Source organism: Acomys minous (assembly GCF_964271855.1).
Source record: "Acomys minous genome assembly, chromosome: 6".
NCBI lineage: Eukaryota > Metazoa > Chordata > Mammalia > Rodentia > Muridae > Acomys > Acomys minous.
In genome coordinates this window covers 27,025,211-27,053,114 of record NC_140487.1, presented here as the reverse complement: position 1 = coordinate 27,053,114, position 27,904 = coordinate 27,025,211, and the positions used below count along the sequence as shown (strand labels likewise).

The following is a 27,904-nucleotide window of genomic DNA, read 5'->3' as shown; positions in this document are numbered from 1 at the left end:
AGAATTCCGGGTGAGCTTCTTGCTGAGGTGGAAAGGGTCTTGAGGAGCAACTGAAAAAAAAAAAATGAATAAAAACTTGAAGTGTTTTGTGATTCAGGAATCTGTGTGTTACCTAGAGACAGCTAGAATTAGGAAGTGATGGAGTAGAATGTAAGATTTTTTTTTTTAAGCAGAAAATTGCTTTGATCGCATTCTGGGAAAATCTCAAGTGAAAAGTGAATTTAAAGCTGAATTCATTTACTCAAAGTTTAATTTCTGTGTACCCACTGACTAAAACGTAATTAAGACTCTTTCCACCATGTTTGCGCCTGTGGAGGCCTGCTGGGAACAGGACTTCTAAAACACAACTATGTCTGGAAGGCTGTGGTGCAGGGCCGTTTTTGCTGCCTGTGAGTGAGGTCTCCAGAACCAAAGAGAGCACACAGCTCTTCTTAAAATTGAAGGTGTTTATGCCCAGGGCAAAACTGGATTCTACTTAGGCAAGAGATGTACTTATGTGTAAAAAGCAAAAAACAACACAGTGACTCCTGGAGGCAAACCAAACAAAACCAGAGTGATCTGGGGAAAAGTAACTGGGTCCATGGAAACAGTGGCATGGCTCCTGCCAAATTCCAAAGCAACCTTCCTGCAAAGGCCGTTGGACACAGAATCCCTGTGATACTGTACCCTTCCCGGATTTAAACTAATGAAAAGAAATTAAATAAAAGTGGCTGGAGGGGGGAAGTAATTAGGAACATTAACCTAAACCTTTATAAATGTGTTATTTGAAGCAATATTGAAAATATTTTGGTGAAGGTTTTAAGTAATAAATATTGGCAATAATAGATTTGGAAAATAGAAAGATAAAAGTGGCTTTACGGAAACCTACATTTAGCTGCTTCAGTGTTTAATTTATAATGACAAATTATGCTATAAATAAATGTCAGTTTTTACAATATTTTGGTATTAATAAGGCAAGGAACAAAGTATAAAGTAAAACATTGTATTTTCCTAAGCTAAAGGTGGTGCTCTCAATTTTAGAAAAGTAGATAGACTAGTAATAAATTGCTAAATCTAAGAACCAAGAAAAAGTCTTAGAGTCTATAAATATGCTAAGTGTTTACATTACAGTTATCCTTCAATATATAGGAATTTGTTCTCTATGGTTTCTATTACTCATTGACTGGGAAATCCCAGAAGTGATTCATACATTTTATACAACTTTTGTTGCACGCTGTTGTTAGGAGCTTCTGTAATCTGTTGTTGCTGCTAATCTCTTAGTGTGACATCTTCATAAGTTAAGCGCTACCATGGCGTGAGTGTAGAGAAGAGGCATAGTGTACCAGTTGCTCCTGGGCTTGTTTGGAGAATCTTATAGTACGTTGAGAATGTTATAAGTCAAAACCACATTTAATACCCCAGCATAGTCTATTGTGCTCTAATATTCTCAAAACTTTTATGCAAGCCCACGGTTGGGCAAGTACAACAGCAAGTCTGCTTTTATATAGAGTAACCATGTGATGACATGACTAACTGGGAGCTACAGCTCACTGCTGCTGCTCTGGGCAAGATAAAACCTCAAAATCTGAAGTACAATTATTGATGAATGTCCACTGTTTTCTCAGTACCTTTTAAGTTAAAAAAAAATTGGAGGCCAAACTTAGCATATTGACTGTTAATACATGTTTTGATATTATCTACAATTTCAGGCATTCAGTGGGTATCTTGGGTTTTTTTTTCATAGATGAGGAAAGTTCCTGTATTAAGATGAAAAAATAAACATTATCAAAAGTTGCTGTTAGATTGGCCTACCTCAGGACTTATAAAAAAAACTCCAAGTAGATCAGACTTAAATGTAAAAGTAATGCTTGTTTGAAAAGTAAAATGGCCCCAGCACTTGGGAGGCAGAGGCAGGCGGATAGCTATGAGTTCGAGGCCAGCCTGGACTATAAAGTGAGTCCAGGACAGCCAAGGCTACACAGAGAAACCCTGTCTTAAAAAAAACCAAAAAAAAAAAAAAAAAGTAAAATGGCATAGCCACTTTCAAAACCTTCTGTCACAGACCTAGGGGAGGGAAATAGGGTGAAAGAGGAAGGGAGGGAGGAACAGGGGGATACAAGTGAAGGGTTAACAATTCAGATGTAAGCTGAATAAATTAATAAAAATAAAAATTTTAAAATATTTAAAATAAAAAGAAAACAGTCTTCTGTTTCTCAAAAATTTTAATGTAAAATTATCATAAGACCTATCATATGATTCCTAAAAGTGGATTATGTGAATGTGTTTTACCTATATATCTATGAATATATATAAAATTGATAGCACAGCAATAAAAATGTACATGCATCTATTTCCAGCAGCATACGAATCATGCAGCATTATGAATAATAATAGCCAAAGGAGAAAATAACCCAAATGTCTGCCACATGATAAAGAAACAAAATATATTGTATCCTCTTTTTCACCCACAAAAATGGTTGGAGTACTGAAACATATTACAAAATAGATAAACCTTGGCAACATGCAAAGCCATTTACAGAAGGCAAGGTAGTGTATAATTTCATTACTTGAAATGTCCGGGATAGATAAATAAATGCATAGGAACAGGAGTAAGGTTAGTGGTCTATATGTACTGGGATTGGGAGAATCGTTGGCAGAGGATTTGGAAATGGTGGGTAACTAATACCAGGTGCTGTGCTTTCTAGTAAAACTGTTTCTGTGGCATGATGCCTTATGTATGTACAAAGATCAAGAAATAATAATAAACTGGTTATCAATATTTATAACTTAGTCCTTCAATAGACACCATCAAGGGATTAAACAGAAGACCATAGACACTAGCATCTTGTGGGAAGAGGGAACTCAATTGAGAAAATTCTTCTTTCACACTGCCCTGTAGGAAAACTGTGGGGCCATGTTGTTTATTAATGACTGATGTGGAAGGACCTGCCCCATGTGGGCAGTGCCATCCCTCACCAGGGGGTCCTTGGGTGCATAAGAAAGTAAACTGAGCAAGCCAGGGAAGAAAGCCAGTAAGCAGCAGTCCTCCATGGCCTCTGCACCAGTTCCTGCCTCCAGGGCCTGGCCTTGGTTTCCCTTAGTGGACTGTAAGATGGCATATGTAAGCCAAATAAAGCCTTTTCTCTCCAAGCTGCCTTGGTCATGGTGTTTACAACAGCAGCTGAAACCAGACTAAGACAGGTACCATGATAGGTGATCTTCATTGTCTATTTTATAATCACCACGGAAACACACTTCTAAATGTGTCTCTGGGGATGTTTTCAGAAAATTTTAACTGTGAGGAAAGATACATGGTAAAAGTGGGCAGCACCGTTTTGAGCCAGAGTCCTGACCCTAATAAGGACAGAGAACAGTACACCCGCTTCCATATCTCTCTGCCTCCTGAATGTGCGTGCCGTATGACCAACAGCCTGGCAATCCTGCCACCATGCCTTCTCCATGATGTAGACTGTACCACCAGGCCGTGGCTCTAAATAAACCTTCCCTGCAGTAAGGGGCTTGTTGAGAGAAAAGTAACCTATGGAGGTCCAATGTTTCCTGTGGTGCAGTATGAAAATGTGTTATGAAAAATGGAGCTGATAAGTATAGAACCAATTAAACTATATTGTAAGTGTAATTTTATGGGTTAATTTGTAATGAGTACACTAACTGCTTTTAGAAGGTTAAAAATTTATTGAAGTCATATGGATATGAAATATTACAGGTTTTTATGAATTCTGAAAACATTATGAAATGATGTAGCCTTGTGTTCTACTCTAGTATTATTTTTATTTAACAGTTTCATTTAAATTGGAATATGTAGGATACTATGTTGAAATAAGTATGTATTGTGAGAGTGGGGACTAACTTTCACACGAACTCTGGTGCCCATATTTGACCATGTCCCCTGGAGGGGGAGACCTGGTGGCACTCAGAGGAAGGATAGCAGGTTACCAAGAAGAGACTTGATACCCTATGAGCATATACAGGGGAAGGAGGTCCCCCTCAGGCACAGTCATAGGGGAGGGGAGTAGGGGGAAAGCGGGAGGGAGGGAGGAATGGGAGGATACAAGGGATGGGATAACAATTGAGATGTAATATGAATAATTTAATAAAATATTTTTTAAAATGTATTGTGGAACAGGCTAAAGTTTGTAATTACTCTTTCTCAGTATTTTCTATCTTATTTTCTTAAAAACCCAAAATAGCACTGTTCTCTTGACTCCAAGCTTCATTATCTTTTTTTCTCTATTCATGTTCCTTTTTTCTTTTTCAGAAATTTTACTGCTTCTATTGGCTTTAAATATTGTCTGTATCATCCTGAGACTACATTTAAATCTCCAGATAAATAGTTCAAATCTGTGTTTCCCTCCTTCCTATACCACTGTTCACCCTTATCAAATGATTTCATTATGTACAAATAAGTTAGACAAGTTGGGAATGTAAAATTCACATTAGAATTCTCTTTTTTCCCCTCTGTCCATTAGCAAGTCTTGTTGATCTTATCTTAAATTTATTTGGAATCTCTCTCTTTACCTCATGAGACTCTTAAAGTAATCTAGACCGCCTTCATTCCCAGAATACATTTTTACCTATTAGCCTCCAATCTCAGCTTTTTGTTTGTCCCCACCAGGATCCATACACATGCTGACCTATCTTGAAAGTCACAGATCTTGTCAGTTTTTTCATAGAATATTTAAATGGTTGCTATTGCCTTAGCCAGCATGTTTCAATTATATTTCTTGACAGCTTTCCTGGTTTTATTGCTGTCTGTCTGGAGGAACCTATAATGAGTTACTAAACGTCTCTGGAGGATAATATGTAATAGCAAAGTTAAAGAAAACTACTTGAATAAGTAGTTATAATTATACCCTATGCTCAAAAATTATAGCTCACTATTATTGAAAACCTCTCACAGCCTACAAAACCTTCTGCAATTCGATTTATGTAGACCTAAGTTTCCATCAAATGCTTGAACATACCATTTTTCAATGACTCCAAAATTAGAATCTCATCTTTCTCTCTCTCAAGAAACTATTTATTTACTTTGTAGTACTTATTATCATCCGTAATTGTCATTTTCCCGTCTGTTGCCTATCAGTTCACTGAGACTTTGTGTACTTTGTGTTCCAGAGAGAAGGGGCTGTCTAGTTTGTTTGCCATTATAAATGCAGTAAGCCACATAGTTCTTGTCACATAGAAGGATTTGTTATATGCTAAAATAATTAATGAACTTCACATTCTTAAGAACTTTGTAAGCTTATGTTGTATCCATGTTTCTCATTCATTTTAACTCTAAACCTAATATGATGTTAAGGTTATTTTACAAGACTGTTTGTTTCTCACTATCTCTCTTAAACCCAGCTATCACACAAATAACTGGGACTCTTATATTTGTTTAATAACAAGCTTCACAGCGCAAGAACTGAGGAGTTATTACTTTATTCTTAACCCTCTAAGCTAATCTGGTTGCCTGCCAATGTACATACCAGATATACTTTCAATTTGTAGCTTTCCCTGGCTCCAGCTCCTTCTCCTGATAGTTTTTGGACTTCAGCCATGGCAGAAGTCCCTACTTCCTCCTCTAACTCCCCTTCCACTGGCTGTCAGGAAGTCCAGCCCTATTCTCTCCTCTGCTCAGTGACTGGCTTTAAGTTGCTTTATTGGCATATCAGAGGACAATTGGGGGGCAGAGTTTATACATTGAGACAGAACAAGGCTTGCAACCATATATGGGGGTACAGAAATTAGCATTTGAATTATACAATAACCTTATGCCTACAATATGATGCTTATTTATAATACTATCCTGAAAGATTTTTCTCTCATGTGTTCCTTATAATTCCCTATGTACAAATTAAATTGGAATCAAGAAAGAGGATGTCCATAACAAAATTTCCTCACTGTATAAGCTTCCTCATATTTTAATAATGTACTTTCAGAATAAAACTTATTATCTTTACAAAAGGGTAATTTTTTTATTATTAATTTATTCTTGTTACATCTCAATGGTTATCCCATCCCTTGTATCCTCCCATTCTTCCCTCCCTCCCATTTTCCCCTTACTCCCCTCCCCTATGACTGTTCCTCCCCCTCTATATGTTCATAGGGTATCAAGTCTCCTCTTGGTAACCTGCTGTCCTTCCTCTGAGTGCCATCAGGTCTCCCCCTCCAGGGGACATGGTCAAAGGTGAGGCACCAGAGTATGTGAGAAAGTCATATCCCACTCTCCATTCTACTGTGGAGAGTGTTCCGTCCATTGGCTAGATCTGGGTAGAGGTTTAAGGTTTACCGCCTGTATTGTCCTTGGCTGGTGCCTTAGTTTGAGCGGGACCCCTGTGCCAAAATCTGCCTATCATAATGTTCTACTTGTAGGCTTCTAGGACCCTCTGGGTCCTTCTACTTTGCCTTTCTCCCATGATTCTCTCATCTAGAATCCCACTAGAATGTCCTCTCCTCTGTCTCAGTTTCCTAGTAAGTGAAGGCTTTCGTGGGACATGCCCTTTGGGCTAATATGCAGATATAAGTGAGTATATACCATTTGAGTCTTTCTGCTTCTGGGTTAACTCACTCATTATGATCATTTCTAGCTCAATCCATTTATCCACAAATTTCGGGAAGTCCTTGTTTTTAATAGCTGAATAGTATTCCATAGTGTATATGTACCACAGTTTCTTTATCCATTCTTCTATTGAGGGACACTTCGGCTGTTTCCATGTTCTAGCAATCTACAGATTCAATGCAATCCCTATCAAAATACCTACACAATTTTTTAAAGACATTGAAAGTTCAATTCTGAACTTCATATGGAAAAACAAAAGGGTAATTTTAAGCTTGATTTTGTACTGAACTATTTCCATCCTACCAACAGGATATTTGTTTCCCTCCTGAAAGGTCTTTTTTTTTTTTTTTGGAAAGGTCTTAAAAGAGGTTTACAGAATGAACACTCAGATGACATTATAAGGACTCATCTCAGAGCTTACTTGTATGTGATGAGTAAAAAGTATAAGGTGCTATCCACTGTTAGTCACCAACATTATTTAGCCAACATATAAATGAATTTAATGCTTGTAATAAAAATACAAATCACAATAATATGAAAAGTTGATTGTAAAATTTTATTGCATCTAAAATATTGAACAATACCCAATGATATACTCTTTTCTTTGTGTAGAAGTTTTATGTATTTTACCTCAGTATTTTAAATATTTATCTTCTTGGAATTCAGTCCACTGTTTTTGTTAGTGTTCTCAAGAAAATATTTTCTCTAGAACAAAAAATACTGCTAACCAAGGAGTGGTTTCGTAGTGTATGCTTACTTTATACTTGGCTTTTCTACTGTGCTACATTAGCCAGCTTTGCTTTTACAATCCTTCTATAAGGCAGTATTAAATGGTTGAAATTTTATGATCTCTTGAAGTCTTGGAAAGTGATGATACAAATTTTATTAAGAAGACAAATATTAATTTCCTTCTACATCTAAGTGACTAATGTTTTAAACTACATGATAAATGTATGATTCAGAGTAGGTCAGTTCCCTGTGTTTTACTACATCAGACTTATACATTTTCTGAAATTTTTTCTCATGCAAAAACAGTAACGGAAAATTGCAACCATGACAGGCAAGCTTCTTAAGGAGTCTTCCTTATATTTGTCCTCTTGGTGCAATGTTACAATTGAATTATGGTTTGGCTGGAATAATTTACTTAACATTTAGCAAGCATTTCACTTATTGTCTTAAAACACCATTAGCTTTAAAGATTGGCTTATTTAGTAGTTAGTAGAAATAAATCCTCCCATTCCATTAAAATAAAGTATATGCATGCAAATGTAAGAGATCCATAGACTCAGATAAACAGTTCCCTAAAACCAATTAACTTTTGTTTTGATATTCTTCAGCATCCATTAATGCAGTGTCGACACTAGGGAATAAGTAGAATATTATTTTTTGACTCTTAAAACTATAATTCCAAACTATGGTTGGCTCAAGATGTGTATTTTAAAATGGACTTTTCAGGGCTGGAAAGATGATTCAGTGGTTAAGAGCACTGGTTGCTCTTCCAGAGGGCCTAGGTTCAATATCCAGCACCTGCATCGTGGCTCACACCCATCTATAACTCTAGTTTTAGGGGATTTGATGCTTTCTTCTGACCTCCAAGAACCTAAGGCACACAAGTGGTCCACAAAGATATATTGATAAACAAAACACTCACACATAAAACGAAGATAAATAGGTCTTTAAAAACAGTATTTATAAGAAAATAAATGGCAGTTGGGTGATTCCCAATATTAAATAATTAGAATACTGAATAATTTAATTTATCATTATAATTAATATAATATAATTATTATTTGTTACTGTTCCGTAGAATTTAATATCTGGAATCACTGAAAAGGAGGTGGTATAAAGTAAGAGCCAGGAGTAAAAGGTAGCAGGACACAAAGGAGATAGTAAATTAGGTATGGGGGGGGGGGTTCCCAAGTATGATCTACAATTCAGCTTTCAGAAGCATGAGTGAATGCTGTGCTTTCATTGACCTGTTTTGTATAAAGTGATAGCTGTAAGAGACAATCAAGCAAAAATGTTTTTTACTTTACAATGGTTAAGATAAAGAGACGAGTGAGAGGGGAGGGTAGAGTCTGCAAATATGTGGACACCAATCTGCAGAAACTGACTCATCAGGACGGTACGCAGAAGGGCAAATGAGAAGGGCTGCCCCGGGAAGATCACATCTGGGCTACAGGCCTCTTGAATATGAATGTTGTCTACTGACAGGGTATAGTATAAAGAAATCTTTGCAGATTAGACCCATGTCTTGGGTTGTATGGGACACCATATCAACTGAGTATTTATGTAAATTAGAATGTTGTTGGCCTGTTCACTTCTGAGTGAAAGGGCTTTGGGTGTTACTTTGATATTGTCATGGTTTTCCCAAGTACATGGCAAAGAAATCTGCACCTTTAGTGAATGACAGTGATTATGAAGCAGTCTTTCCTAAACTATTGGAAACCAGTGTTAGGGGCATTCTCACCCATATGTTTGCATTTCTATAAAAACATGTCTGCTCCTAGTCATTTTCATAGCAGATTATGGGCTTTGAGTATGATGATGTCTAACAAATTAATGCTATATCTATGTATATACAAAGATCAATTTATATATATTTAATACCTTTACATTTATTATTCAATTAATATATTAAATTCCAGTTATTAGATTCCAATTTATTTTATAAATTCCATTAATATTTTAAGGGACAAAATAAATAGTTCTAGATGAAATGGCATAATCCATGTGTGGTGTGTGTGTGTTTATATATGTGTGTGCATGTATATCATTGTATTCACCTCTTTATTACCTTTTATTATAACCTCCTTTCCAAATACTCTTCTTTATGCTTTCATGCCTCTCCTTTATAGACATCATATATGAAGACCATACATATATATGAGAGAAATATAAATTCATTTGAAAGAAAAAATGCACTGTTTGAGTCTGATTTATTTAGCACAATAATTTTAATTCCTTGCATTTTTTTAAAAGAACATATTTTGCTTAAAGAAAACTCTGTTGTTTTCATTTCCTCTCTGATGCTTTGATAAATGACATGACCAAAAGCAGCTGGGCTGGGGCTGTGTGGCCTGCACTTCCAAGTCACACTCTGTCGTTGCAGGAAGTCGAGGCAAGAACTCAAGGGGAAGCCTGAAACAGAAACCATGTAGGGACACTCCTTGCTGGCTGCTCAATCATGGGCTCATGATTAGCTGGCTTTCTTATACAGCCCAGGACTGCTTGACTAGGAATGATGCCACCCAGAGTAGGCAGGGCCCTTCTGCACCAATTAATAGTCAATAGAGTTTCCATAGACATGTTCATAGGCCAGTCTCATCCAGGCAATTCCTCAGTTGAGACTTTCCTCTCAGATTACTACAGTTTATGTCAAACTGTATATTAAAGCTGACTAGGACACTATATATACATATATATATATATATATATATATATATATATATATATATATATATATATATATATAATGGGAGTGCAATACTTCAAGTAGACATCTTATACTACCAAGTGAAAGCTACAGTGTCAGGAATGCATTATACCTTGACCCATAGATCACCCCACTAAGCATCACAGGCTATTTTGAAGGCTATTGGTTAGTCTTCATAACTTGATGGCAAGAGCCCATTGCTGAAGATACAACTTACCTGCGCCATTGAATGTGGAGATATTGAGCTGGTGCCCTCATTCGAATCTACTATTGATAAATGTTCATGGTACTGGGGGAAAAATAATCAATTTTTCCAGTTTCAACCCCTGTGACCTATAACCCCTGTGTCTTCCTGTGAGATACACTGGTACAGTGGTAGCACAAATGTTAGAAGAATAACCAGCCTCTTTTGTCATGAGCTTATTTTATGGTTCTTAAACTGTGAAAGGCATTTTGTTTCTTTGCAAGGCATCAACGTTATTGCTTTGGTATCATCACACAAACTGTTAAATGATTGTTTTTTATTTGTAGCTGGAACATATCAATGATAGACATGATACTTTGCATACCTACAGTTTGCTAAAACAGTCAAATCTTTTAGGAGTTGTTTTCCAGATTGTAGGGTTTTTTTCTTTTAATTAAAAGAGGAGAAACATTAAGAGTATAGTTCTTTTACAAGTCTTTAACATACTCTGATTAAAAAATAAAAATAAAAAGTAGGAACAAAATCCGATACATTTTTAAAAATCTAAGTGTCTCTTTTGTGGAATACTTTCATGGAGTTTATAGATAAAATGTCACTGATTTCATTAATCATTGTTTGACTGGAAGTTTTACTTTTTCTCCTTTTATGTAAATCAGTAAGAGCAATTCTCAGAAGGTGCAAGGACACACATAATGTTTGTTCCCGGCTTGCCCCTCAGGGATGTGTGTAGTTGCACACCTGTCAGAGTGTAAATGGTTGGCTCCTTGTGAGCTGCTATAACATGATTAAAATGTCTTTAAATATTTTTGTTTTAAAATAATTTATATGATTTAAATATTTGATTTATTTGATTTAAAATAATCAAAAAGTTATATGATTTAGTAGAAATAATCCAGAGAACTGAGTGGCCTACTTGAGCAGTTGATAAATAAAAAATTCAGCAAATTGTTTGGACCTTTAATAGCTGGTAAATTTCTTAATATTTTCAAAAGACACATTTAGTAAGCACTAACCAGGACAGGGTGCTTTCTACGCACCTGCACAGCCAGACTTGGTGCTCACACTTCTGTTACAGAATGGGTAGTTTCTTTTTCATATATAGGCATCTTGATAACCATCTGTTCTAGATTCACAGTATTAACGTTACCATAGATGTAAAAACACCAGTTTTTCTAGGTTGCAAACTTGGCTCTTAGAATTGCAGAAAGATAAAACTTCTTCTTCCAACCAATATCTACACAGTTTAGAAAACAGATCCTTAAAAATTAAGCCTGAATTTGCCACCTCTCACTTGAAATTTATATTATTTCATATTAAGGAAATTTCTGGACATCCAGTGCCCATTGAGATACTACTTTAGAGATTATTCTTCCAGAGAGTGAAAAAAAAAATTTAACCATTTCATTTAGGGTAATTAGTTTGGATGTTTTCAGTTGTTTTTATTTTGGGATCTAAACATCTTTGAGACTAGGGTGGTTCATTTTTTTAAAATATTAATTCAATAAAATTAAGCTCTTGCTATGGCTGTGATTTCTGTAGGTCAAATGGCGGTTGGTGCTTAGTGCTCATGTATTCACTCGTTGCGTTTCTCAGGAGGTTTTATGAAGATGGAGCCATTGTCTTGGGTGAAGAAGCGAATATGCTTGCTGGCATGCTGCTTGGACTCAATGCCATCGACTTCAGGTACTCGGTGTCCAACTAAATGAGCCCAGTTTTTACATGGTTGTACCCAATGGTTTCTACTCATGATTTTTCTCCCATTTTTCTAAGTAAAGCGTGGCTAGACTTTGATATTTGGTTTATATTGCTTTCAGATCAATTAGTTTTAAATGCTCCTGGAAGAAAGAAAATAAGATGGTTTCAAACTTAGCGAGCCTGCTCTCTGACAGGAAAGGGAGGAGTGGACGGGCTCCTTTCCTCTCCACACTGCACGTCCTCTGCCAGCCCCATGTGTTCTTCCTCCTCGTAGAGTTTAATAAGTTCAGTCAGTAATAATCACGCCACTCCGCTAAACTCCACTTACACTATCACGCCACTCCACCAAACGTTACACTATCTTGAAATTTCTTCTGTCATGGAAATCAGCCCATTACCTTAAAATTTGGTCTCACAAAAGTTCTCAGAATGTGAGCCAAACGCAGCCAGATTTTTTTTGCCAAAATGTTCATGATAGAATCTTTGTTCTTCTCTGAACCTCATTAGCTGGGCCTGTACTGTCTGAGTTTCTCTGAATGGCAATTACCAGGTTACATTGCTGCCTTCCAGGATTCCATTGAAACAGCCTATTCAGCTCTGCTTGCAACATTTAATGGCCTTTCCAGCCCAAATTACCAAAAATGTTCCACGTTCCTCCTATATGATAATGTCCTAAAACTACACAGTTTGGATGACCACGATAATGACCCCATTTCTGGTACTGTTTATGGATCAGCTTCTCTGTTGCTGTGATAAAATCCCCTGACAAACAGTTTGAAGGAGAAGGAGTTTGCTTTGGTTTTTCGTTTCAGAGGATTAGAATCCATCACAACATAGCAAGTAGGGAAGACAGGCAGGGTGGCAGGAACAGGAAACTGGCAGATCGCCTTGTGTTCCACTCAGAAAGCAGAGCAAGAAGAGCAAGTGGGGCCAAGCTACAACCTCAGGGCCCTCACTCACTCACTCACAAATTCTTTCAGCAAGACTCCACCTCCTAAAAATTCCATAAGCCTCACAAACAGTGCCATTGGCAGGGGAACAAGCATTCAAAATGGCCTTTAGGGACACAACGTGTGTGTGTGTGTGTGTGTGTGTGTGTGTGTGTGTGTGTGTGTGTGTACACACACATGTGGTCTGGGAACAATTTTATGGAGTTTTTCTTTCCTTCCTCCTTCATGTCAGTTCCAGGGATTGAACTACAGTCACCAGGCTTTTGCAGCAGTGTCTTTGCCTCCCTACGGAGGCATCTCACTACTTATTGTTCAGACTCCCTGTGATTGAGTGAAAGCTAGTATCTTAACACACGTTAGTAATGTTTGTGAAAATGAGGCAAAGCTCATGCTACTTTAATTTTGTTCTTACTCAAGCCTGAAAAAGTAAATGCATGCTCTTTGCATAAGTATGTTAAAAGGAATATTTTAGCAGTCAAACTTTGAAACAAAATTAGCAGAGTGAGTTCATAGGTGATTTTTTTCCCCTCTGAAATATTTTTCATAAGTGTTTCTACATTTGTATTTTTGGAGAATGTGGCTGTTGTTGTTGTTGTTGTTGTTGTTGTTGTTGTTGTTGTTTTGGGATAACTGGTATGCATCACTACACCAAAATCTAGGAGATGTATTTTTAACAATAGTAATCATAAAACCAAGCAGCCTTTTATCTTTTTGTATGTGTTATAGAAGAGTAGAGGTTGCTGGATTAGGGGGTCAAGCGGCTTCGATCTCCCTTGCTGGCCTTGTGCGCAAGCTGTTTAATCATTCCCGGAGCCTTGTGGTCTCAAAAGAGGACAATTAGAGATTAAAGGATCTTCAGCACCTCTTGGGAATCTAAAATTCAAGGTTTTCATTTATTCAGGTAGTTTAGAAAATTCTTTTTTGCTAATCAATCAAACCTTTCTAGGGGACATACGGTGTCACCTGATAGTTTGTATTGAAACATGGAAAACAAATCTTCTTTTAAACATCCTCTGGTGATATTCTGAATGTCCTGTAAAAATCAGCATAGTGCCAAATTGAAATATGAGGTTTAGATTTGTGGTGTTTTGAATAGGGTCCCCATAGGCTCATCTGTTTGAATGCTCAGTCACCAGGGAGGGGAGCAGTTTGAAATGATTACAAGGATTAGGAGGTGAGGCTTTGCTGGAATAGGTGCCACCTTGTTGGAGGTAGTGTTTTGAGGTTTCCAATCCCATGCCACGCCTAGTCTCTCTCTCTCTGCTTGTGGATCAAGAAGTAGCTCTCAGCTGCTTCTTCAGCAGCACACCTGCCTACCACCTTGCTCCTACCATGATGACAATGGACTAACCCACTGAAACTGTAAGCAAGCCTCCCATTAACTGCTCTCTGTTTTTAAAGTTGCTATGGACATGCTGTCTTTATGGGAATAGAACAGTGATTACAAGAGATTGATTTCTCAGTAAAATTTATTTTTGCTCTATGAAACATATAATAATATATTAATTCATCGTATAATACTTGTCATTGGTGTTGAAAATATAATATTTAAGTTACTTATTTGTAACAAGTAACCAATTATGAAATAAATCCCATGCGGTTGGAAGTTTATGTAGTAATATGAATGTTTATTGTCTGCTTTCCCAGCTTCTGCCTAAAGGGAGAAGGATTGGATGGCACCTTCCCTGCTGTAATAGACTATACGCCATATTTGAAGTTTGAGCAAAGGTACCTACCGTTTTGAAATGTCGTTGAAATCTTAATTGTAATTTAATGCTTTGAACAATTTTATCTGATTTAAACTTTATATGCGACATTTATTTCTTACTAGAAATTATTTGCTAGAACTAGGGAAATGGCTTAGTGAATTCCCAAGTTAAGATCACTAAAACTCAGGTAAAAGAAAGCCATGGGCAGTTTGGACTTGAGGTGCCAGGGTGGGTTAGTACACATAGGAGACCTTCCCCTTCATAGAGGAGAAGGAGAAAGGAGAATGCGGGGAGCACTGTGTGTGGGGGGGGGGGGTCTGTACAGAGTAAAGGATGTAAAGGATCAATTAATGGGAAAGTAACATAAATAACCAGACACACAGAGAGATAAGTATAGGAAAATTCTCACTGGAATTAAAAGCAAATAATAACATACCAATTTTTGCACAGTTATATGTTTTCTGTGATGGAAGTTCATCATTGTTGTTTACTTCTCTTGTTAAACCAAAATGAACTGCGGGTTGTTGTGTCCCAGCCCGTGGGAAAAATTGAATCAGGGTTCACCTGAAAGAGGGAGTGGGGATTGAAAGTAGGATACAGAGACCCGAGAAATAACGAATCAAGTCAGGACATTTCTGATCAAGATTCACTTTAATGCCCGACTAGTAAGAATATAGAGAGAGCAAGGTCAATAGGATCTATTCTTATCTCACTCACCCTAGCCCCCGGGCAAGAATGCAATAGCCTGAATTGCTCCCTGTAGGACTTCCTAGTTCTCTGAGTAGTTCCCTGTAAGAACTTCCTTGATCCTCTGGGTGGTTCCAAGTTGGGACTTCCCTACCTCTTTCAAAGGTAAATAGTCCAAGGATAGCCTAGAACACAAGACCTTGTAAGGCAAAGGTCAGCAACTCAAAGGTCACAGCATGCACAGGATTTCTGACATGGCAGAATTTGGCATGGCTCCCCACAGTGGGTAAATTTTGTCATTACATTTTATTCTCTAAAGTGCTATTCTATTTTTTAAAATAAAATGTATTGGTTAAAATTTGTAGCTTGAAGGGACATTATAAATATCCAAACTAACATTGAGAGCGTGGTTTGATGTTATGTCCAGTTAATATGCTATTGTTAAACTATAAAATATCTATAACAAAATAAAGAAACAAAACTTTACAGAAAAAAAAGAAAGAAAAGAAAGCCATGGGTATATAACCTTAGCTATGGGCACTGAAAGACAGGTGGCTTTAACATGTGCTTCCTCAGAATTAATGGCAGGCCAGTCCAGCTAAACTAGTGAGCTATGGATTCAATAAAGAGACCTAGCCTCAAAAATTATAGAGAGAGCCATAGAGAAAGATACCCTAAGTTGACCTTTGATATTTGTACCTGTACACACACTCACACACACACACACACACACACACACACACACACACACACACACACACACACACGGGTAGGAAGACACTAAGAGATTATTAGTGAGCACCACCTCTAATTGCATTTTACATATTTATGAAAATATACAATTTTTATATTAATCTCAGTATATAGCTTATATATAAATGTCTATTTATATTGCTACAGTAATTGTAAAAGAATAATCACTATTCATGCCCTTAAATAATTCACTGAAACCTCAGAATTATAGTCCATTAGATTGTGTTCCATTTTGTAGAAATAAGTTTTACTACCACTTTTAAATTTTTAGTTATTTTAGTATTGCTGTTAGCTTAATAGTATTGCCTAATAAATGTTTTTTTTTTTTTTTGCTTATAGTTATTTTGAAAGTACTATCCTGCTTTCACAATGAATAAAGACACAGATACCTGATATATATTACAATAGCCTTATCACCTGGGGCATGGCAGATATTAACCCCCTAAACTACCTTCTGTTATCTCTCATCCTCAATCCCATGCTGTCTGTTCTAGCAGTTTCTATCTGGACTACCTCCCATCCGTAACCCCCACATACCTGCTAATGTTGTTCCTATGGGCCATTCTTTCCATTTGGAACTTCACAGTTCCTCCCCTGGGCCCATGCGGCTCTTTCCTGTCCCATGGCGAAGCTCTTCCTTCTCCCTCCCCCTGTACCTGTCTTTCTTCTTCCCAAGATCCTTCTTTCTCCAAAACCCACAAGCTTTTGCTCTGCCCCTTCCTTCTGCCCTTCTGGGCATAGGCCTTTTATTCAGCCAATCAGGGAGGCAAGGTTATATAGCAGTAAGTTAAAAGAAAACAAGCAGACATCAAGGGAGCAACATAGTTAACAATCAATCACAAAGCACCAGACAATGCTGTTACAATTTAGGTAAATGTATTTATAAAAAATTATTTAACAATTAAGCATACTACTGGTATGGATAACAATGTTGTGGAAGAATTGTGGATTCTTTTTTGGGGGGGGTGGTTTGGTTTTTTAAGATTTATTTATTTATTGTGTATACAGCGTTCTGCCTGCACGTTAGAGCCAGAATGGAACACCAGATCTCACTATAGATGGTTGTGAGCCACCATGTGGTTGCTGGGAATTGAACTCAGAATCTTTGGAAGAGCAGCCAGTGCTCTTAACCCTGGAGCCATCTTTCCAGCCCCTCTTTTTTTTTTCTTTAAATGAGATATAATAGAAGACACAAAATACCTTTGTGAAATTAACCAATTTACTGAGTTCACAGAGCTAGTAAATGGCTGTCTATTTTTTTTGAACATATACATTTATATTATTACACATGTTGAATTTTGTATATTGATGCAAATCATGCTCGTGTCAACAAACTAGTCTAATTTTATCACAAGAATATATACTCTAGGTTTAATAGATATAATTATATAGATATATGAAGTAAAATAGTTAAATAAGGTCTTCAAAAACCTCAGAGACCTACAGAATATGGCATTTAAAGATGTTTTTATTATTCTAAAGATTCTTTGACAAGACAAGTTAACTCCTGGCAACACCCAGCCTGCCTCAAAGAAGAAGATGAGCATTAAAGAAACTCTTTACAGAGTTGGCTTCAAATGTGGCAAACAAGCCACTGGGCAAAATGTCCTGGTTTCTGCCATAGACAGAATTCTGCCTAAAAATGGGCAAGTTTAGATGCAGGTTGAGTCAACAGCCAAACTCTGCCAAGAAAGGGTAAGCAAGTCCTCAATAGTTCTGCTTCACAAATATGTCTGTCAGATGTATTGGGCCAGCAGGCTGAAGATGATGCTCCAATCTTAAAGAGAGTGTTGGCTGACTGTTCAGGCAGTAAACTGTCTCAGCCTTTTTTTTTTTTTTTTTTTTTTTTTGGAAGCTGCTAACCTGCACTCTGGGTTCACTCAGGTATTTAAGTTTTATCCCTTCTCAAGTCTCTGATGGGTTTGAAGTCCAGATAGTTTAGTGTTTCAATTAAGCTTAGTAGGTTAGGGGTTAAGATGTTTTTAGATCAAGATAGATGTTTTAAGTTAACAGAGATGAGATATGATGGATATTAAATCTCCATTCAGAAATTTAGACCCAATAAGATAGGAAAGATGTTTACTTCAAGTTTGCCAAATACAAATGGCCAAATCACTATGAATGTAACACTTATATAAATCCTGATTGTCTCATGGTTCGTCTGCTGTATGTGGTTTATTGTACTCATGTGAATTCTGGATTCTTAAAAATTCACTGAAAATTAATTAGGTAAAATCTGTAGATTTTTTTTTTTGAGTTTCATTGAAAAACGATCTTGTGAATAGCATGAAAATCTATTATACTTAAATGTTATAGTCAAGCCAAAGTTATAAAGAGCTCTGTAAATTATGTATATATGTAATATAGCTACATAAGCATCCAAGACATATATGTTGCATATTAATCCAAGAAAGGTCTTCTCTCTCTCTCTCTCTCTCTCTCTCTCTCTCTCTCTCTCTCTCTCTCTCTCTCTCTTTCTCTCTCTCTCTAGCTCTCTTGCTCTTTTTCTTTTTTTTGAGACTACAAAGTGTCTCTGTAGTCTTGGCTGTCCTGGACTCACTATGTACACCAGGCTGTACTTACAGGATAACTTACAGGAATCCACCTGCCTCTGCTTCCTGAGTTCTGGGATTAAAGGCGTATGCCACTGTGCCCAGCTTTAAATGACAATTTCTTAAATGTTAGGTGTGTGTGTACATGCGTGCATGTGTATGTGCGTGTGTGTGTAAAACCTTTGAAATTTCTGAAACTACAGTTCCTGACTCTAAGAAAACCACCAGCTAGTAAGAGAGTTCAAGTAAAAATATTTGTGACTTTTTCTGGGCACATGTGATGACAGACCAGAGCAATTATTTTACCTAAGAGTAGCTTGGTGAGGTGCTAAGTTCTGTGGGGGTTAGTTACAGGAATATGCGTGAGGGATCTCTATTTCTTCCAGGTGGCTTGGCTGGTCTCTGCCTCTTCCGTGTGATTTCTGTGCTCTAAACTTGTAGGCAGCTCAGCTTCTTTGAGAGGCTTGTTAGGCTTGTCCCTGATTCTAGGCATCTTGGCTGAACTGTATTGCAGGTAGCTCAGCCTGTCTCTAGTTCTTTCAGATGGCCTGGCTGGTCTGAGCCTCTTCTAAACAGCCTGTCTCATCTAAGAATGTTCTCATCAATCCATACTGCTTATATTATGCTTGGGGAGGGAGGAGCTTGGTGAATCTGGTCAGTTTCAGAGACTTCCTGAAGCTAGGGAGTTGTGTACGTGCTACGCTTTATGAACTTCCTCACTCAGTGGAATGTTGCCTTTTTCCTTAGAACATCCGGGAGTTTCACTTCCCTTTTAACATCCTGTGTCTTAAGGAGTTTCCTTCTAAGATACAAGGCTTTACTCTCCGAAGAAAGCACTGTACAATACCTAGCTAATTGTTTCCTTTGGTATAGAATCTCTTTATTTTATGATGTTCCAGTTGTCAACAGTTGGCATTATTTCCTGTGCAACTTGCAACTATTCAGGGGTACTTGCTGTATCTTAATGTGTTTCCTCTAAGAGTTTTAGGACTTTGGGTATTTATTAAAGTCTCCAATTTCTTGGAATTGATTTATTTACAGGGTTCCAGTTTCATACTCTACATATGTATTTTCCAGCAACATTTGTTGAATAAACGGTCATTTAAATATATGTACTTTTGATATCTTTGTCAAAAATCAGATGGCTATAGATGGCTTATATTCTCCCTTGTATTCTGTTGCACTACATTTGTACCACTGTCGTGCGTTTTACTACTGTGATTCAATAATATACCTTGAAATTAAATATGGTAGTAATGTCAGCATTATATTTTTGCTTAGGATTGCTTTGGCTATCAAGGATCTTTTGTGCATCTGTATGAAATTTAAGATATTTTTGTTCTATTTCTGTAAAGAATGGTTTTGAAATTTTGATTGAGGTTGATAAATTGCTTTTGTTAATGTAGTCATTTTCATAATATTAATTCTCCAATTCCTCTTCAATTACTCTCTTTAGTATAGAAAAGCTTTCATTATAGACTCCTTTTACTTCCCTTTTTCTTGTTTTGAGGCAATCGTGAGTAACATTATTCCCTTAATTTTTTTCAGTGTGTTTGTCCAAAGTGGATGAAAATTTCCAGTGTAAATAGCCCCTCATTCATGCCATGTACATAGGCCATATAAACTCATTTTTTCATCAAGGTGGACTTTGGTCTAAGTGTACTTTGATATGTTGTTTGTACCCTATCTGGGGTGAATAATGCCTATTCATGTCTTCTCAGGAGAAACAAACACAAAAGTTTGTTATATTAAGAGTTTTCTGATGGTATCTTCAGAGTACCTTCTGTAAATACATATCTTGAACGTCTTACTTTCTTATTTCTATCCCTTTTATTTGCTTTTCTGGCCTTACTGTTATATGCAGGACTTCAAGCACTATATTGATTGAATGGAGAAAGCCTATCTCCATGGGCCCGTGAATGTTCTTTAGTTCTGTAGTCATTGAGGTTGGATTGTTGGTAGATGTGGTAGTGCCAATGAAAAATGTCCTGTGAGCTCACATATCTGAATAATTAGTCCCAAGTGGGCGACACTACTAGTGAGGTCACTGGAACCTTTAGGAGAGAGAGATCTTGCAGGAGGATGTACTGGGAAGGGCTTTGATGATTTATAGCCTTACCCCACCTCCAGTTCTCTCCACTTCACATTTATGTTTGAAGATACTATCTCTCAGCTTCCTGCCCACCCACCTGTTGTCATGCCTTCCTTGCGATTATGGACTATTTGACTCTTAAACCATAAGCCCAAACAAACTTTTCCTTCTGTAAGTTGCTTCTGATAATGGTATTTTATCACCACAGCAGAAAAATAACAAGCACAGAAGTCGGCACTAGGGAGAAGAAGCTGGCTGTGTTGTTTTGGGGGGTGAATGTGGAAGACTTTGAAACCTCAGACTAGAAAAGCTGTTCAGTGCTGTAAACAGAACTAATAGGCCATTCTAGTAGGGGCGCTCCTAACAGATGGTAAGGATAACACAGAACGTGGAGCTCTGGCCCTTGAGAATTCAAAGAGGGGCCTCAGTTAGCAGCTATGCCTGGGGCCATCTGTCTGATATTTAGCAGAGTCTAGCTGCCTTCTCCTCCTGTTCTAAGAACTTGCTTGAGGATAAATTTAAAACTAATGGGCTATCTTTTGGTGAAGGACATTTCAAGGGCACATAACACTGAGTCAGTGGTATGGTTATTACTGATGCCTCTTCCACAGCTCTACAGTGAGAAAGAGCAAGAGGCCAGAAAGAAATACAAAATATATAGCTTGGAATGAGAACGAGCACCAGGAAACTTTTTTTTTTCTAGCAAAGCTATGTGCTGAGACAGAAGCTGTCATTGTTAAGGAGCTAACCACCATTAAATCAAGGCCTCCTGCTCTGCACTAGGACAGTAATGGGAAGGGTGTTCTCGGGACAGAACCGTACCCAGCTAAGCTTCCAACTTGTGAAAAGAGAAAGCCTAAAGTGTTTCTTCTTCCTAGAAAGCAATTGTTTCAGCATACAAGTGCTGCTGCTGACAGTGTTTCAGGGGCAAGGGTCCATCCCAAGTTGTCACTGGAACTTTGCAGTGTCATTCTCATGGTGCTGGCTGTGGAGACATGAAAGATACAAAAGTAAAGGGTTCTCTATTCTTTCTATGTGGGTTCCCAGAGCCACTGAGACCAGGCAGTGTGTGGCAGTGCTAGTGTCACTGTCAGAAGACTATCCTGAGGTACCATTGTGTGAAGCCTGGGTTTCAGTGGAGATCTCAGTACTTGGGAGATGCCTGAGCTGTGAAACATCCGCCAAGGAGAGCTGCATACAGAGAGTGGAGCTAATAGAGATGTGTGACCCAGTCAGCAAAGCTGGAGGGACTGTGCCATGTAACCCCTTTGGTAGAAGACATGGAGATAGAGGATTTAATGTTTACCCTGCTGGGTTTTGGTTATCCTGTGCTCGTTTTTCCTCATTATGCCCTTGTGCCTTTGGAATGGAAATGTTCTGTGCTGTTGTGTGCTGGAAGCATATGATTGATTTCTCATTCAACAGGGGACTCATAGTTAAGAGATTACTTTGGGTCTCAGAAGAGGCTTTGAACTTTTAAACAGTGTTGGGACTGTGAAAGACTGTAGGCACTTTTAAAGTTGAACTAAATGCATTTTTCATTATGATATGACTATCAGACTGGAAGGCACAAGGAGTGGAGTGTGGTGGTTTGAATGAGATATGTATTTATGTATTTGGACACTTGGTCCCTAGTTAGTGGGGCTGTTTGTTTAGTTTTGGGGGGTTGCAGGTAGGGAGATATGGGACCTTTATAAGGAAGAGCCTTTTTGAAAGAAGTATGTCGCTAAAGCAGGGTGTTGTAGTCTGAGTGAAAATGGCTCCCACAGACTCCTAGGGAGTGGCATTGTTGGAGGTGTGGCCTTCTTGGAGTAGGTTTGACCTTGCTGGAGGAAGTGTATCACTGGGGAAGCGCTTTAAGGTTTCAGAAGCTCAAGCTATGCCTCGTGGCTCACTGTCTACTCCTGCTGCCTGCCAATCCAGATGTAGGCCTCTCAGCCACCTCTCCAGCACCATGGCTGCCTGCTTACCACCATGATCCCTGCCATGACAATAAACTAAACCTCTGAACTGTAAGGCAGCCACAGTTAAATGTTTCCCTCATAAGAGTTGTCATGGTCATGGTGTCTCATCTCAGCAATAAAACCCTAAGACACAGGGCTTTCAGAGCTTATGGCCTTGTCCTATTTCCAGTTTACTCTCCTTGTTCTGCCTCATGTTTGTGATTGAAGATGTGCTTTCTGCTCCCAGCTCCTGCCACACCACCCCTGTCATCGTGGACTCCTCTGCCAGGACTGCAAGCCAAATACACTTCAGTCTTAAGTTGTTTCTGGTCATGGTATTACCGCAGCAACAGAAAAGTAACTAACAGAATTGAATTTTTTTAAATTACCTTTTTAGTGGAAGTATTATCAACGTCCAATGTTGTAGCTGTATTGAGATTGTCATTTTCTCTGCTAGACTGGCATTCAGGGCACCAGGGTAGATATCCAGTGTTCCAGCAAGGTAGAAAAGGTAATGGTGGCTATGTACATTGAAAGAGCAATGGTAGGGGCCGTGGCAAGGGGAGGTGAGGCAGTCTCTGCTAAAGATGGAGTGAAAAGAGAAATAAAGAAATAGCAGTCAGTTCCAGTTCACAGAGACCCCCAGAAACGTGGGGTTTCCCTCCATTCTTTGAAAAGGCCTATCAAAAGGGAAAGGGGAAAAGGAAAGAATAGGCAGGAAAGGAATGAAAGAGAAAACACAAAGGAGGGAGCTCAGAGAGAGGCGGAGGGGGAGAGAGAAAGAAGGAACGGAGTGTGGCTGTTAAACTGTCACTGACTATTACATAAGGGGGAATAAGTGGAAAGAGAGACCTAGATGGACGTCAGACTGTGAGGACAGGGTAGCCTGCCCCTTCACCTTAGTTTCAGATCTCTTGCTTCTTCCCGGGCTTCCAGATGCCAGCCACACCCCTCCCTGCTCAAGACTGGCAGTCCGTGAATGGTTTCCTCACAGGTCAACTCACAGATGCCGGTCACACCTCTGGGTGGTGTGTTCAGAGCATAGTTGAGAACGCCCTGCCCACCTCAGAGCTGCTGTTCGTAGGGTTGAGTCAAGGGTGTTAGTCCTGGGTTCACGGGAAAGGCTGTGATTGCTGCCCCACCCTGGTAAGATCCTTCCATGAGTCTGTTGATATGCTGCAGCCTTTGCGCCAGATTTCTCCCTCACTGCTTCTTACTCAGTTTCTTCCCCTCAAACTAGAAGGATCTGGTAGGCCCAGCTTTAGTGTACGGTCCTGGGACATTTCCACTGGTTTTCCTCAAACTGCACTTCACAGAGGGTCTCTGGCCACCACTGGCAATCTCTTTACAGTGTCCCATACATGGCTGCTCTATCTTTTTTCTGGCATGGAGATGCCTATGAGCCCCTTGCCAGTGCTGCTGCTGCCAGGTACCTTCTCACAGAAATGTCTGCCGCTGAAAGCTCCCTGTACCTTTCCTTAGTCTCACTCCTTTAAGCCTTAAGCTACCTCCTCACAGTAGAGGAGAGACTTCCCAAATTGAGTCCAAGGATCTTAACTTTTAAAGGACATCTAGAGTGGTTACTTTCTCATTCTTACGGCTAAATATATGACTTGAGCAAAGAGGCATAGATGTATGTGGCTCTCAGTTTCAGAAGGGTCAACAATTGGTTGTTTAGTGTCAAACTCTTGGGCAGAACCTCATGGTGACAGAGCCAGTTCTCACCAAAAAGCAGAGGGGGGTGGGGAGAGAGAGAGAGACAGACAGGCAGACAGACAGAGACAGAGAGAATATCATTACTAACAAGGGTGGCCTAGAACTCACTCTCACCATGGGTTGGCCTCAAACTCAACATCTTCCTGTGTCAGGCTCCTAAGTAGTGTAATTACAGGCTGTGCCACCACATGTGGTTTTAGGTTTCTTTGTGCTGATTTTCAAAAGTTATTTTACACTTTGTGTGTTTGTGTGTGTGTGTGTGTGTGTGTGTGTGTGTGTGTGCACGCATGCATGCATGCACACATAGCATGCATGTGAGCATGTGGTATGTCTGTCTGTGTGTGATTATGTGACTGTGTATGTCACAGCATGTATATGGAGGACAACAAGCCACAGTCAGTTCTCTTCCACTGTGTGAGCCATAGGGATTACATGCAGGTTCAGGCTCTGCATCAAGTGCCTTTATCCACTGAGCCATCTTGCCGGCCTCAGTTACTACTTTTAAGCAGAAAGATAACAGCATTTTATCATATTTTTATTTAAATGTGATTATTTTGTAAAGAGCTACGTTTCCACATACAGAAGTACTGAGTTAATGTGTGATTACATAGGCTGTTAAACATCCTTTTCTGCCCTATTCATTCTCTGCCTCCTTGCTCCTCTTTGTATGGTTAATGGATCAATTTCTGTGTAATATCAGCCCTTGACCTGTGGGCTACATCTGATCTTCTCTCTTCTAGTAATGTCTTTGTCCCAGCCATTGTTCCCTCTCCCTAATTATCCTTTTTTTCTAGACCCTCCTGTACTTCACAGCTATAAAGACATACTAGAAAGCAAGCTCCCTTACTACCCAGTCACGACCCAGATCAGTTCTGATGATCCAGAAATGTAGACATTTTTCTCCACCAGCACATAAGTCTGCAGCAGACACCAGATGAGTGCCGTATAGTTCAGCTGAATTCCTGCACTGTCCCCCTCCTTCCGTCTCTGTGAAACACTCCTTCCTCCAAGTTGATAACATCTGAAATGGGATCTTATCAGACACGTAGGTCAGAGAATTGCCTGGTGACCGGTTCTAAGAGAAAAGGCTAGGAAGGGTTGAGGTGTAACTAGCTCCTACTGCCTGCTTTAAGGAAGAGATGTTCTGTGACAAATGAACAGAGTGAAAGTGAGAGATACAGGGACATAGGGGGAGGGAGAGGAGGACAGACAGACGGACACGCTTGGTTCTGTTTTCTGAGATTTCCAGTGTCCTAGGACGAGAATCCAGCCTTTCATCTTTCTTGCTCTGAAGCTGTTCCAAAGCTGCTTCAGGAGCCAAGGACAAAAGGCCAAATAACATTAACCTTATTGTTCTAATCACTTAGGAAAAAAACAAGGACTATGGGAGTTATAAGCCAGTAACTATGGATGAAAATAAGTAAACGAGTAGGAGATTTGGAGCACCTTCCTCCCAGGTACAGAGCTGTTTTCATGAGGCTCCAAGTTTGTCAATCCAAAAACTCACCAAGCCCAGCCTATCACAAGAGTATAAACATAAGGGTATTAATTGTTCCCTTCATGAAGATCAGAAAAATATTCCTGAGCCTTACTTGCTTCTGTTCAGCATCCCCTCCTTTCATTACAGCAGTTTCTCAAACCATTTGCTGTATTTAAGCTTTAATACCCACCTCCAAAACCCACTGTTGTCGATATCAGCAGTGCTGTGTTTTGCCACATGTATCTAGGATTTGGTGACGTGCTATTCTCCTCACAGATCAGCAGTTGCCCATGTGTGTTCTTTCTCTCTTCCTTTATTGCTTTGTCCTTATCTCCCCACGATTGATTCACGCCTCATCCCTGGACCATCTTCTCTTGCGATATTCTGACTCTAGGTAGTTTCTTATTCAGTCTCTTAGCTCCGCATGCTGCATACACTGCTCCTTTGTAGGTGTGTGTTTTCACCTACGATGCTACATAATCTCCAGACCTACCCACATAGCTGCTGACTGGACACTTTCTGACTTAGAATAAATACCTCATTCCACCTTTGGCTACTGTACTTCATTCTTGAGGGAACACCAGAGTATTCTTTTGAATTATCAGTCATTATTTTATGCCTCATTAGACATCTCTGCTAACTTCTTTCAGAGAAACACAAAGTAAAATGCCAAAATCTTTGGTTGGTCTGGTTCCTACAACATCAGTGACGTCATCTGCTGCCGCTGGCCCTTCCCACTGAGCTCCAGAGTGGGTCTTGGCTCTTGTGCACTCTAGGCATGCCTGCCCGTTGGTGTCTGAGTCTGTCCCCTCAACCCAGGAATGCAGTCTCGCAGTGATTTTTTTTTTTTTTACCATTTTTTAGATTAATCACAGGAGACAAGAGAGTAAGTAGACCAACAGTCTGTGTGCCAAAAAGAACGGAAAGAACTTTTCCTCTCAATTATGTCATTATTCTCTATGAAAACCCAAGACCTTTATAAAAAGCCACCACCAACATTTTCCAACTACAGTTAGAATGAGGTCAAAGGTAAACTTGGGGAAGTAGTGGCTTATTTGTTATCAGTTAAAATAAGTCTTAGAAATGGAAACAGGAAATGGAGCTCCATTAACAACAAGGGTTAGCACGCTGTGGTGTCAGAACACACTCGTGGCTTATATTAAAGCCTTGCTGAATACCACCTTACTCATGAAGCCTGCACTGATCTGCCCACCTAAACCAGCATCCCACCCACCCTGTGTGCCCTTCCCCCCAGCTCCTCTTCATACTACGTGTTTTGCTTAATGCTGGCTATATTGTTTTCCTGTTTCCCACTACTGGAATAGAAAACTGCCAAAAAGCCAGTGAAGTTTTAAGAATTTTTATTCCAGTTTATATTACACGTTGAGAATATAGACCACACGTACCTGTATTTTCCCTTTCCTCACTGCTGCCCCTCACTTTTGTCTCACTTCTTTCTTACCTTACACAGTTTTATTTATGTTTCCATATATGTACACATGATTTTCTTGAAACCACAGATGAGAGAAACCATTTCAGTATTTGTCTCTGAGACTGGCTTAATTAGCTTAGTATGATGCTCTCCGGTTGCAGCCGCTTTCCTGCCATGAAGAAGGAAAAGGATTTTGTTTTGCTTCACTCGTGCATGCTCAGTGCCTAGGACAGTGCTTAGCACAAACGTGCAGTAGCTATGCTTTGAGAACTAAATAATGGATCTTCTAGACTTGTTCTGGTGTTTATTTAAAAGATTAAAAATATTTATTTGAAGGAGATAATACTTAGAGACATTTCATCAAAGCTTACCAGGTTAAATATGTTATAGTTTGTTTTTTATTTGCCATATGTCTACATATATTAAACTTAAATTTTATTAATAAAGAAATTGAATAAAATCACTTCCTTCCATTTAATAATTGTAAAAAGCAAAGTATTGTTATTAAATGAAAAAAATCTTTTTGTATTAACATTCCATTAATTCTTCAATATTAATTACTAAAATACTTTGTTCTTTAAAATACTTATATTGAGATTGTTCCAGATCCTCAATTTTAAATTCTTAAATATAATTTCTACCAAAATATTTGAATAATTTCTGTATCTTTAAACTAAAAACATACCTTAAATAATTATAGCTTATTAACTATA

General features: G+C 38.7%; 1 protein-coding gene and 1 pseudogene across 4 annotated transcripts in view; both read left to right on the top strand.

The window, feature by feature from the left end:
* RUNDC3B (RUN domain containing 3B) overlaps positions 1-27,904 on the top strand; it is a 136,687-nt gene that overhangs the window by 61,499 nt on the left and 47,284 nt on the right. For all 3 annotated transcript variants that reach the window (XM_084785453.1, XM_084785452.1, XM_084785454.1), the window contains 2 exons: positions 11,776-11,865; positions 14,475-14,555. In XM_084785453.1, coding sequence (XP_084641579.1) covers positions 11,776-11,865; positions 14,475-14,555 — 171 coding nt within the window. The remainder of the gene's footprint in view (positions 1-11,775; positions 11,866-14,474; positions 14,556-27,904) is intronic.
* Positions 350-764, top strand: LOC311599846 (large ribosomal subunit protein eL33-like; annotated as a pseudogene). Its single transcript has one exon. The product of its transcript is annotated as a large ribosomal subunit protein eL33-like (transcript).